Source organism: Limulus polyphemus, unplaced genomic scaffold, assembly GCF_000517525.1.
Source record: "Limulus polyphemus unplaced genomic scaffold, Limulus_polyphemus-2.1.2 Scaffold2944, whole genome shotgun sequence".
Classification (NCBI taxonomy): Eukaryota; Metazoa; Arthropoda; class Merostomata; order Xiphosura; family Limulidae; genus Limulus; species Limulus polyphemus.
In genome coordinates this window covers 58930-73120 of record NW_013668554.1, presented here as the reverse complement: position 1 = coordinate 73120, position 14191 = coordinate 58930, and the positions used below count along the sequence as shown (strand labels likewise).

The 14191-nt window shown below is 29.2% G+C and overlaps 1 protein-coding gene across 1 annotated transcript in view; it reads right to left on the bottom strand.

The window, feature by feature from the left end:
- Positions 1–1490: 1490 nt before the first annotated feature.
- LOC106468272 (Na(+)/H(+) exchange regulatory cofactor NHE-RF1-like) overlaps positions 1491–14191 on the bottom strand; it is a 16279-nt gene continuing 3578 nt past the window's right edge. The window contains exons 2-3 of the mRNA XM_013928691.2: positions 12618–13101; positions 1491–6059 (exon numbers count right to left, since the gene is read on the bottom strand). Of these exons, the coding sequence (XP_013784145.1) occupies positions 5790–6059; positions 12618–13097 (750 nt within the window). The 5' untranslated portion in view covers positions 13098–13101 and the 3' untranslated portion in view covers positions 1491–5789. The remainder of the gene's footprint in view (positions 6060–12617; positions 13102–14191) is intronic.

Genomic DNA, 14191 nt, shown 5'->3' with positions numbered 1-14191 from the left:
TAATCTAAGTATAGAACCATTACTACGTAAATAAACTGGACTAATAAAGGTTAGTAATATGAAGTTAATCAAATCAATATTACATTTGCATGCTAGTGACAAGTAGCAGTATTTGTGCTAAGACACGCAATTTTTGGTTCGTGTAGAATTACTATGATGTATATTTTTTCACATGAAAGAATAGTTATTTGTGATGTTTATTATATATCTACATGACAGAAATACACAGTTATGATAAGATTTTTCACTGAGTTTAAACTATAACCAATAATGGTACTAACATGTATTTCAGAGTTGCTAACCATCTAAATACTCCTAAAAGCAGCATGGAACCTTGTGCAAGAAATCTCACACTACCCACTAAAAGACAGAGGGCTAGTCCTAATCTAATTTTCTGTCAGAAAACACAAATTTTAAGTCAAGCCGTTATTCCAAAAAGGGAAGCAAGATATTTTTGAAAAGACTGAAGCACTGGTGATTGGAACATGTGTGGTTGTGTGAATAGTTTTTACAGAAGGCAAAGAAACATGGTCATAAGTGGACATAAGGTTCAACATTGTTATTTAAACTTTTTTGTTGTGTTCTTTTGAAGTGGACGCAAGTAAATATGGTGCATGAAAAACAAATTGTCACAATACAAAAAGCACCATATTTGTCTTTGGTAATTGTCCTTTTGACATACCCTGGGGATGTATAGCCAGCAAACTTTCTAGCTTTCAGCTTTGAATTAAGCAACTTTGTATCTGGACTATTACTTGCACCCAGAAGTTTGCATTATTAACATACTTAAATGAATGAAAATACCACTATGACTGCATAGTACACAATTAAACTGCATTATTTGTTTTCTACAGACTTTCATACAATACATTGTTCTTATACCTAACCATGACTCCTAGTGATACAATAAAATATATTTCCTATGAAAACTATAGCACAACACAGAGTAAAACAGCATATTGTGTAACCCTCTGAAACTACCATGACATTAGCTACGATTGTAAAATAACTTCTCATTGAAACGATGAACTTCTAGTTACATGGTAAAATATATTTCTCAAAGCACTATAATAAAGATTATGTTTGAGAATTATGTTCTGAAAGTTTAGAAAAAAAACACTGAATTTAACGTAAACAATATATTTTTTGTATCTGGTGCTACTAAGATTAGCTTATCAAAAATTCAACATAAATATCCAACAAAGTGAAAATTATCTAGTAAACAAAACATATACATGAAAGCTCATAAATAGATGAGCCATAACTTAATAATGGAAGTCCACAAGTTTAACTTGATAATGATTTAATAATGGAAAGCAAGAGTTCAACTAAACAAGTTCATAACTTGATCAAACTTAATAACAGGCAAATACAAAATGCATTGACAAGTTAATGAAAGTTTGGCTTAATGGATAATCACTTAATAATGGAAAACTATGAGATGGCTATCTGATGAGATAAAACTAAGATACCAAGTAAAGACAAACTTCAACATTTACAACAATATTTATTTGCCTATGAGAAGAAAATCAGTAACTTATCTTTTGACATATAAAAAACATGCATGACCACATACAAATTGATAAGAGTAAACAGATGTAAAAAGATCATCAAATGGTAATTAACTTATTATTTTGGTGATGAAGTGGAAATTATGGTTAAACATTATATCCATTTTTAAAGATTAAAACATAAATCAGCTTGATTAAGTTTTCATTTAGAACTAACTTAGACAGAATTAAGTCCATTTATGACAGTTCTGAACTTTAAAAATTAATAATATGTCCTATAGATAACTGAACAATTTCTTCTTGTTGCAAAAACATCTTTTGACATTTCTGAATGTCATAAAGTGCACAAATATATTACATTTAGCACCATGTTTTCATACAAAACAGCATGAGGGCCATATTTAAAAAATCCTACAAAACCCCAATGATGTATGATATTAAGCTATATTTATGAATAATAAAAAATACAATTTTATCTTTTCTTTCAGTCATGATCTATAGGTATATAAAATATAATACCAACACTGTTTTCTATGAACACACACACATTTATAACAAGAGAAATACACAAGTTTCAAGAGCCAGTAACTAGTTCTTTATCCATCTGGTCATTCCAGTTCCACTAATTAGAATGCATTGAATATTTATCAATATAAACTGGTATAATGTGTCTAAAAGTTTAAAGCATTTATTATATGAATATAGAACATCAGACAGCTGAAAAAATTACTGTATTTTCTATAAAATTCCTTGTTAACATTTAAGTAACAAGATCCACACTCCTATAATTCTCAAAATTTAGTCACTTGTACATCATTTTGTTTTCTATACTTCATCAAAATGAGTACATTTTTTATTTATCTTTGTACTTGTATTTCGTTCAAAGTTTGCTTTAAAATTTATTTCTAAAACAGCTCATGATTAAAAGTTTAACTTTGAAAAAAGTAGAAAATAGAAAAAATGTTTTCATAGAATAGTTAAAACAATAAAATATGCCTCTCTCTTTAGTTCTTGATATTTCACAACCAAGACAATGTCTAAGTACCCTATCAGTTTCTGAAAGTCTGTATAATAATAATAAAAAAACAATCAACCTACTAGTATAAACTTTGATGCTTAAGAAGCTGTATGAAACCAACAAGTATGCTTTAATGCCAAGTTAGAAGTTAAACTAAAAGATAAACATTGAATAGGCTCATCAGTGAAACAAGGCATAATACAAAAGATATATATATAATTAACAAATATATCATAAACAACCACTGAATAAGCTCAAAAAATCTATTTCATCTCTTTCAAAGTTGAGAGCCAAAAATCCTTTCCATTTTCCATGTTTAGTGTAATGTTCATTTTATATTGCTTTGTTTAACTTTACTTTTAACTTCTACTTACAAACCTATTCAGGACTTAGCACCATGAACAACTTGTTACTTTAAGTACTTTCTTCTTCTATTTAAAAACAATAACTTTTGATTATAATTATAACAAATAAAACAAACGTTTACAAATCTTGTTATAACGCATGGCACAAATATGCCCCCTGCACCAAATAATACATTTTCAAAATTAGTATCTTAAAAACAAATGGCACCTTTTTAATTCTAGTAATAAGGATACATGTACTAATTTTATTATTAATACTTATAACAAGGACCTGAAACATAAAATACCCATAAAACATTTATAATTTTAATATTTAAAAAAATTTTACATTCAAATCCATCATTTTCTGGATTGAACTAGAAAGAGAGAATTTTGAGAATTACATATTCAGGAGATTCAATGCTGAAATACTAGAGCTTCGTATCAAACAAAAAGATTCACTGATATCTGAAAGGGTTTCAAAGTGACAACACTATTTTGACCATATGTAGATATGTATTCAGCTCTCCATTGAAAAGAGATCAAAATAACATGAATATGATACACTTAAACACATGTACAGTTTAAACAGGACTATCAGATGTCCACTCAAAATGTTTTGCACCACACAAAAATTAGTTTCATGCAATTATATATATCATATTCATTGAAAATGGAATCATAGAAAACCCCACACAGACATGTATACATGTAGTCCATCATTTAATTATTACCAGGTAAATTTATAAACTTAATGACTGTAGTGAAAGTGAAAGATGCACATGTACAATATAATTGAATAATATATACACACACACACACACAACTGTTCTTAACCCTTGAGCTTAGTGTAATTTGTACAAATAACTAACATAACTTTAACAATCTTAAAACAAAGTTTATAAAAGTGACTTTAAAATGTTTAAGTGTGAAACTTCCTCAGCTAACAAGAATTCATTAACTTTGAACATACTGTATTTGAAAAATATGGTATTAAACAAACTCCTAACATCAGATTTTCAGATTGAAAAAAATTTTCAGCATCACTAAATTTTCACAATCAAAGTATTGCTATTTAATCATCATTATAACCCTCTCCTGGTATCTGACACACATTAAGTTTCCTTACAATTCCAGAAACATTACATGAAAGCAAAATACTTAAAGTAATTGACTTGCTTTAATGAAATCAGTCAGATACTTTTCAAAAATACACAAATTCAGTAAAAGTAATTGGGCACACATTTTTATTTCCATTTGTGTTTTTTTTTTAATGGTTCTAAAAAAATGGATCCTAAGCAGTTCTGAATGAGTTGTCTTTTTATAACAAATACAAACTGAACAAATTAGCTGAAACGAAAACTGCTAACCTATTTTATTACAGATGCATAAAGAAGTTTCGTTAAAACAAATGTTCTCAAGCAGTTTTTAAAAGACCACTTGTCACACAGTATTACATGTACAAATGAAAAAACTAATGTTGCTTTCCAAAAGCTAAAGCAAGTTTTAAATGAACTGTAAAAAAGTACAATTGAATAATGACAGATGGATTACCAGATTATACATATACAGTGAAAAGTTATTAATTTTCCTAGATCACATTAAATTGATATTTGTTAGTGAAACTCGGATATAAATAACTCCTTGGTCTTACTAAGAATAAGACCAAGGATTGCCTACCATCAAATATACTTTTTATGGATAAGTTTGAGACTATTATGACAGATGTTCAAGGATATTAAAAAAAATAATGGACAGCATTCAGTTTAACATGGTGACTAATATTCCTAACATTAAAGTGCTTATTAGTAATAAATGATATTACTAAAGCTTACTTACTACATCAAGACCGTAACTTTTCCTTGCTTGATAAGACAAGATTGCTTACAATATTGCTGCCAATGAATTCTTAACCTTACACCTGGTGGTTTTCATAAATTTCATTATAAGAAAAAATCTAAAGTAACTTCCTGTTCAATTAAGATACATAAAAACACAAGTTGTGTGCACCAGGTCAAAGCCAACATAATCATCAGATTTACTGGAAACAGTATTTTTTTTCAAAATGTTATGTTTATTTGTAAAATATTAGAGTATTAGAGACACCAAAGATATTATGTAAAAAAATTTTAAGCATCTAAGTTGCAAATTTTCAAAGTACAACTTAGAATATATGTTCTATAAAACATGTAGCTTTCTAACAATAATTAATATAAGTTGTTTTTCAAGGAAAAGCTGAAGAGAATCAATAAGGTTGTGTATTACCTTAGTTATTTCAAAAATAAAATTCTCTATTTAGCTAGAGAGAGAGAGAGAGAAAAAGCATGAATGTAATGAACAATGACTTTTGATAGACTGAAAACCCTGTGAAGGGTAGTACAAGTGCAAATTTCATGTTTCATGTATATGAAACAGCTTGTTTGTTTATTTGGTTGTTAAGCACAAACTACATAATCGGCTATCTGTGGCTCTGCCCACCACAGGTATCAAAACCCAGTCTTTATCATCAGCTTCTGTATGAAATTATGCATTAATTCAATATAACTAAGCCTTCAATAAGATATAACTGTATAGTAATCTCTATTGGCTCGTGCTCAGATTATAAGGAAGATAACCATTGTAGATAACATGGAAATAAAAAAAACTATTATAAAATGTTAATCTATAGCAAGTAAAAAAACATGTCTTGTTTATATATGTATAGCTCCTAAGTACAGAATAATGGTAATCTGAGTCCATAACAAAATTAAAGAAATCAACCATACACTGAATCATGTTAGATCTTTCTAGTATCATATAACAGCCTGCTTTATGTTTATTCAACCAACTGACAAGCATATTATTCTTTTTAAAACATCATTACAAGCAATTAAGATTTTACTTATCCACATTAAAAATTCAGATTTGAAAATGTCATCACAACTGCTGGATTCTATTGTACTTTTCTTTCATGTCCATCTGGTCATTTCTTGGATCTTTCTTTTTACGGGCAATTAATAATTTGCGCATTTCTGAAGCACTCATATTGAAGTTCAGATCACTTGTAGGTGGTGAAACTCCAGGACCATTTTGACTGTGATTGCTTGAGTGAGGTGAATCAGGGGCTGACTCAGTGTTACCAAGGTTCAAGTTGACTTCTCCATTTTTAGGCTGGCTTGGGGGTGTTGACTTAGCCAAAGCTCCATTCTAATGTTAAAAACAAACATGTTATTAAAAATAAATTTTCAAAATGATATATAAAGGTTTACTTATCTATAAAACACATTAGAGCATTAGATTTTTCTTTGTTATTTGATGAAATGGTTTGTGCTCATTGGAGATGTGTTGATTAATAGGTAATCCACTATGATTGTTATGAAAATGGACAGAAATAACAAAATGAACTTTTTTAAACTTTGGTTGACAAAAATAGTCAAACTTTGAAATCAACCAATAAAATAAAGTGCAATTTAAGCACAAATAATAGGTTTATACTACACTGCACAATAATTACAGACTACATGAATAGAATTAATATATTTTGCTTTTAAAATATTCATTGGTATAACCAGACAATGTAACAGTACTATTCCTAATGAAGTTCACTGTCATGTTGGCTCCAGTTCTCTTAACAAACAGATCAGTAGGAGTGGAAGTTTAGCTACCGACTCTTGATGCAGTTGAAATAGCATTCCGATTTTGTTAATTATTTACTTTTGAGTATTAAGTATCATGCAATACATAAATAAAAAAGTGGAACATAAAAATCACACAACTTATAATTATACTTTCTCAACCAACTCGCCACAAATACTAGTTCACACCGGAATGTATAAAAACAAATTGCACAAAATGAGAATTATAAAACATTCTTTGGAAAGGTGTATGTGCAAATATTCTAACTGCATCGAGCACCAAGTTACCCTAAGCCATCACCGTTAAATTAATTTGTAATTGGTGAACAGCCATAGTAGCCTTTGTGATAACGCAATAACCATCCAAACTACAAATTGGAACATCTCTATATTGATAAAATTTTCATAGTTTTTACTTTTTTGAAAATCAGTTACATAAATTAAAATACATTATTAACTATAAAATTGAAAAATTCACTGCCAAGCAGTAAGCACCTAACAATATGAAGCACAAATTGCACAAACCCCACTATATGAATTTCAGTCCTCAAAAGACTAAACGGTTGTCCGTCATCTGTTTGTACTTGTATCTTTATGTTTAATATAAACATTAAGATATAAAAACTTAAGAATATTATTTGTTTATGATGTTTACAACATAAAACAAAACATCAAGTCCAAGGTACAACCACTTTTTCAGAAAAAGTTTTCAAAAAAAAATTGTTATTCTGGTTTGCATGTTATACATATTATAATAGAACTGACTAATAATTAACAGGCCCTCTTCTAGCTCTAACTACATTATAACAATGATCAGGTATGGATGCTATCAGTTTTTTTTACCACTGTCAGTTAATACTTTTTTCCATATTTGCTAAACAAATGTCTTTTAAATTAGTTAACATTTCTTTTGCAATATTAGTTTTCATATAAATTTTCAACTAGATTATCAGTGGAACTTTGGGCTGGCTATTTCATAATTTTGTTACATTCTTCTCCAAATAGCTATCATTCAGCATGACAGTATGTTTTATATCATCGTCACACTGAAATTCAAAGTCATGACCAATTAAACGCCATCTACTAAGCATTAAATGATGAATTAAAATGTTGTGATACTACTGCTCCTTCATAACACTGGCAATTTTGAAAATAACTCTACACAAGCAGTAGAAAATATCATCATACTGTTATATATCAACTACCACATTTTTACTGTTCTGCTTACATGCACTTGCTTGACTTCTAGTGGTTATGTTTCAATAAAGAAATTATCTTAGAACTGCAGAAAGCTTAATCTTTCTTTCATCTGTCCACAGTACTTTGCCTTATTTGTTCTTCCAGTTTTTGTTTTTTGAGAGCCTTTACAAAGTTTGAACACTTGGTGTCATCTCCATGTGTGAAATATTAGGCTTTCTAGCAGCAACTTTCTCATGTAGACTTTGAATAGTTATGATATTTACTAACTTCAAGAACATTTTGTATTTATATATTCATTCCTACTGTAGGATGTTTTAAATCAATCCGAAGTTCTTAAAAAGACAATGACCTTCAATCTGGGTGTTTGTCTCTTATTACACTTTAAACTCTCAGTTGCAGCAAACTGATCTACTGTCAAAATGCCCCTTCAAAATAATTCAAGCTGCTGAACAACATACCACCAAGTTTTCTTTCATTTATGTAAAGCAATAATTTGTGCTAATTGTTCATTGCTTCATTCTAAAACATTTTTCTTATATCATTAGTTCTCTTTACTGGTTACTCAACATAATCAACTCAACTGAAGAAGTGCCAAAAAATAAATACATCATGAAAATACAAAGAATCAAGCCCACGCAATTTACACATAATAGTGCTCAGTAATTGTTCTTTAATCATGTCATGATAATGTCTATCTAGTGAATAATTGTTTTTATTCTATTAAGACAACAAAAGTTATCAACAGTGGTTTTCATTCTTTCAGGTCTTTTATACCAAAATCGGCCTTTTCTTGTTCAACACAAACTCATGACTGATACCATATATTATTAGACAAAACTATTTATTAGTTAATTTATATTTTAAAATTGTATTCATTCACGCAAATAAGAAGGTGGAGCTCTGAAGTATTAAAACAGTACAACAGTTATTTCAGTAAAAGCCAGGCAATTAATGGCAGTTGATAAGTGATTAATTTATTAGTACATCATTCCTCTAATTATGGTGAACATTCTCGCGTATGAGCAAAAAAGAAAAAGTACTCCACCAGTTTGCAGTGGATATTTCCAGTCAGTTGCTTTCCCTCTAGTTATCAGTTACAAATTAGTGACAGATAGCATTAGGAGGTTTGACATAATAAACACAGGGTGAGCAGGTTTGTTGGCAATGAAGACTGAAGTTAAGACACTCAACTCATGAAGCACCTAGATCTTATTTTCCAAAACTTGTACAAATTACCTTTAATAATTTCAGGTCATCATGTTTAAATTAATCAGCACAGAATTTTTACAGGAAACCTATTCAAACTTCTACAAATTTTGATAATTTAAATCTAATCAGCTTTATTGTTATTTATTTTTACAATGTTTCAAGAAAAACAAGTTCAACCAGGAATTCATCCAGAATGGTTTAAAATCTTCCAATACATGTGACTTGCAGTAAGGGAAAACTGAAAAGAAAGTTGAAATCCACAAACGTTAATAGTTGTTAAATATGGAATTGATAATATTGTCAATTTTTTTAAATATTTTTATATAAAACATTCTTTTTCTGTGAATAATTAATATTGAAAGTAAAATAATTCTTTGTTTACTACATTGTCTAGAACAAGTCTTGGTAACTTTTTCATCCTATTCATAAATTGTTTAACCACAGTAGCTCTTTGCAGCACACTTAACAAATAATGTCCTTCAAATAATAAGATTCAAAAAGATCTATTTATTTAAAATGATGATTTTATCACTCTTACCTTCTCAACCTCTATAGAGCCCAGTTAAAATGAAAACTATGTATGCACACATTATTAAAAATAACATTCACTATTATCCAACACTGACTTGAAGTGCAATTTAGAGTATGAAGTAATAGTACAAGGGATAGAACAAATTTCAACAAATATTAACCTTATTTAAACTAAGGTTTAAAAGCAATTTGTATGGATTTATGTAATATCAATATTTTATATTATTCCTGGTATACAGAATGTTGAATCAAAAGTAATAGAAAATTGAGAAAGATTTTCTTAACCTCACAGATCAACACTTTTGTGTAATAAAGATAGACCTTTATTTTATGATATTTTATTAAATACTAGCATAAAATATCCACACTCCACTGCAAGATTCTAAGGTCCTCTCATGATTCAGAGGCCTCAATGTGTCAGTGAAGCATCTCCATTACCTTAATTACTTCTTTTGCTACCCCAATGCACCAATTCTTTAATTGATTTATCTATTGCCATTTCCCAAACTTAATTCAATTCGACTCTTTTTAAAAGCAAATTTTTAATTTAATTTCTCATATTCGTTTTTTTTTTATTCCTGTGTTTTTATTATAATTCTTTTCATTTTCCAATTCATATTTTTCTTCCTGTTGTTTGTTGCCATTTCCCAAACTTAGTTCAAGTTCAACTTTTTTTTTTTTAATTTGTAGATTTGTATTTTTCTTCCCATGTTTGTGTTGAAAAAGAGTATTTGACAGAAACCTACCATATATTGTTCATGGAGTAAGTGAGAATTAAGAAAAAAATAATGATACTTTTCTATAGACCTACAGGAAGAAGAATTATGGTGCTTAAGATCTATAGGGCACAAAAAACAAAACAAAAAAATTCTAGAGTAAAAAAAATCTAAAAAATAACACCCATGTGCACACCCTCAGAGTCCCCTCAGTATGTGTGCAAAGTTTCAGGTCCCTAGGTTCCTTCCTCTTGAAGCTATGGTGGTCACCCACACACAGAGGCTCTTATTATTATACATTCTAACAAGCCAAGGAAATTATAATAGTTAGGACAGGGCATTTTGTAGCTATTAAACATTCAGTGGATAAAGGATTTACATGTAACATATGTAACTCAGCTAAGGGTTAATAGTATGAATTCACAGGTATGGGAATCTCAAATCAGGCAACTGCTCCAACAGCAACAATCCTTAAATCATTAAATGAAGTGGAAATTTGGCAAACATAAGAATAATGATTTAAACAAAAAACAAGAAAATGGGGCCAGTTGTGCTAGTAAACTCTCAATGGAGGTCATGTGTAAACACTTGGAACAGACTAAGCCAAAATTATTTTTAACCAGTATTACTTACTGTTCATATTAGGTACAAATAAAAACTATCTTATTTTGATATTTTTAAATATAATGTACAAAATGAAATATCCTATATTAAGGAATCTATCTGAAATAGTGAGAAAAAAATGCATATTATTTCAGTCCCACTTTACGGCCTAGAAAGCTTTAGGAGGTATAAAAGAAAAAAAAAAAGACTATTTTAGGTCAAGGAAAATAAAGTTCCTCCCTTACTTTTTGTTGTATTTACTGGGGTGAATTTTAACTATCATGAGGAATTATTTCCAGATATACAATATACAGCAAGTAATTTATTAGCTACTCGAGGTCATTGAATAAAAATACAATATTATCAAATACCAAAATTCTTGATTCTGGAGGAAATTGTGATTATATTATTAGATATATGTATCTATGAACTTCATCCTACATTTATGTGACTTATGATGTAGATAAACATACTCATTGTATTGGTCTTTCATTGCAATCTCTTTGTAACAAGAGCAAAGTTCAAAGCCACTTGTAGCTTAGAATGTAAACAGGGAAAACAGTAAAGTCGTACCTGTACATTACATATGCTGTTCCAGTTTTCATAACTACTTAAATTATTTCATTGAAAATTCAAATGCAGATATGTAATGTTACTTTATACATTTAATGTACACACACAAAAGTTAAAGGGAAAAATACATAACTGTTTTTCTCGACATGTTTATGGGTATGAATAATAACATTGAGCTCTTTCAAAAATGTTAAGTTATCCAGGTGGTTTTAAAGTGATCTTGCTGGTTCCAAAAACTTTGTCACCCATTTTTCTAAATGTGAATTGTATTACACAGAATAAATCTAGTCTACTTTGGTTTCTGGATCATAAATGTATGTTTATGACCACTGTATACATACACTATCTCATTGAAAAAAAAAACAAAATGGTGTAGTTCATGTGTTTTGCATAAATTTCTTCTAATTTATGCAAATTTGAAAGAAAACTATTAGTTTGCTGAGTTTTAGACTAGATGAAAAAGTAATGACAATGTTATTAATATCCCAGTCTAATAGTTATTTTAATACAAATCACTCTTGCTCAATAGCCAAGTAAAATAAAGTTAGATGAATTTGACAAGTACAGGATTATTAACTAAAGTCACTCAGAAAAAATGTTGGATATTTACAGCGCAAGTGAAAATGTAATAATAATAAAAAAAGAATGAAATTAAATGTACTAGTTGCAATGGAAACTGATATACTGTTTTTATTTGAAACATATATATATTATGTAGGTACAATTATTAGCATAATTTTGTGCATTATAATAACATCAAAAATATATCTATCAAAGAGTGAAACTTTTAATAACTGGATGAGCAAAAATAGCTTGTGTGATTTTCAGTGTGATAGCCAGTTGTAAAATAAACATTTTCTAATCAAGAATTGCATTATATTTATTGTGTGTTTAATTTGCGGACACTGTGAAGGAGCATATTTACAGTCAGTCAGGGAAATATACAACAGGCAATTTATAAATACAACAATTAGAGTAAGTATTTGTTCAAGAGTTAGTTTAATTGTTAGACTACAGTGAATTAAATATGTGTTCACTTGACAAATTGTTATTCATAGATACTCCCCAAATTATAATTAAATATATACTTGTGAAACCTAAAGAAAGATGATTTTGAAAACTAAATTGATCTTTCTGAAATTAATTTTTTTAAATTTTGATAAAATCAATTTTCAAAAGTGTAAAACTTTCATAAATAAAAATGTTTAAGATAAATATTACTAATCTAAATCATAAAATGCCCTTTATATGCTGTATTTAATAAATAAAAAAGAATACATATACACAGATACACTTACTGGTGATGTTAATTGACTTTTTGATTGATCATTTGTTTTCACATCTGGTATTTTCTCTTCTGTTACAGTGTCATCCACATTTTCATCAACAGTTGTTCTTTTGAAGGGCCTTTTCATTGGTGTCTTTCCAAAAACAACGTTATCCAGAGTGCTTTTGATCACTATTTTCTTCTCTTTGTACCATTTGTCAGCTTCTAGATCTACAACCAGTAATTTGGTTTCATTTGGCACACATTTTATTCGTTCAACAACTTGTTTGTGATTTTCATTTGCTATATTTACTCCATTCACCTCTATTATTCTATCTCCCTCTCTTAAACCAGCCAATTCAGCAGGGCTATCTTCATCAATTTTTCCAATGTATTGACCGGGTTTGGATTTTTCTGCATGCAAGTTAAAACCATAACCTTCAAAATCTGGCCACTTTATAATATGACATAATCTTGGTGCTGGTGCATCCAATGGAAGCTCTGATGACATTGTGCTAACCCAGAAATTCAAAATAGCACATTTTAACTTTAAGCAATAACACTTGAAAAATTAGACCATAACCTAAGTAACAATTTCAAAATTTTTTATGCATGACAATGCAACTAAGAACCATAATAAGATTAGACAACTAACATAATTAACCTCAAACTTCAACTGCTAGTTGAATAGTCTAAAATGCTTACATGTGGCTTAATCTACCTAAATTCAACCCATCCACAAAGAAACTATACAAGACAGGCACTTCCAAATACTCTGTAATAAAAGATTGGACATTTTCAGTAATATAATAAAAAAAACAATCACATTAACCCATACGTATATAACCCACAGAATGTGAGATTCCTTTGATGTCCAAAATACTTAATATGACTTAATGTACTTCAAATTAAACCAGAAGCTTACTCATTGACAAGTGTAGTAATTCTAGTACTAACCTAAGGGTTAAAATACATTGAATGATTATCACATTAATCCTCATGAATAACTCATTTCATTTGCATAATGTGAAAAAGTACTTTGACAAGAACAGTTTTGCTCATTAACTACAAAAATGTTATAGTACAAATGAATTGGCAGAGAATTTTCCTAAACTCTAACATATTACAATTCTGCCAGACAAACACAAAAATGTCCCATATTCCTGTAAATTTATTTAAATAATTTTTGTTCTTGTCTTCAAAGTAACATAAAATGCTAGTTACATACTCTTCAACAAATGATTACTTTTGTAATTTTATTTGATCTTTAATACTACAGACACAGATGGGGGAGGGAAGAGTATTTTCCAATATCCAAATGGTAGTAATAAACAGTCATACAAAGCTGTGGTATTTTCAGGTAGAAACTAATTTCCTGACAAATATTAGATAGTTAAACTTACTAATAACAGCACATTCACTCAAAAAATAAGGAGAGTAATTTGTGTTTGATAATTAGACTGAGTCTCCCTAATAGGTGTGAAATAATGAGACTGGCCACATTTGTTCAGACCATAAGGCAGAATGAAAGTGGGCAAGACAACAGTGTGTGTGTGTGTGTGTGTGTGTGTGTGTGTGTGTGTGTGTGTGTGCTAGTGTAGTAGT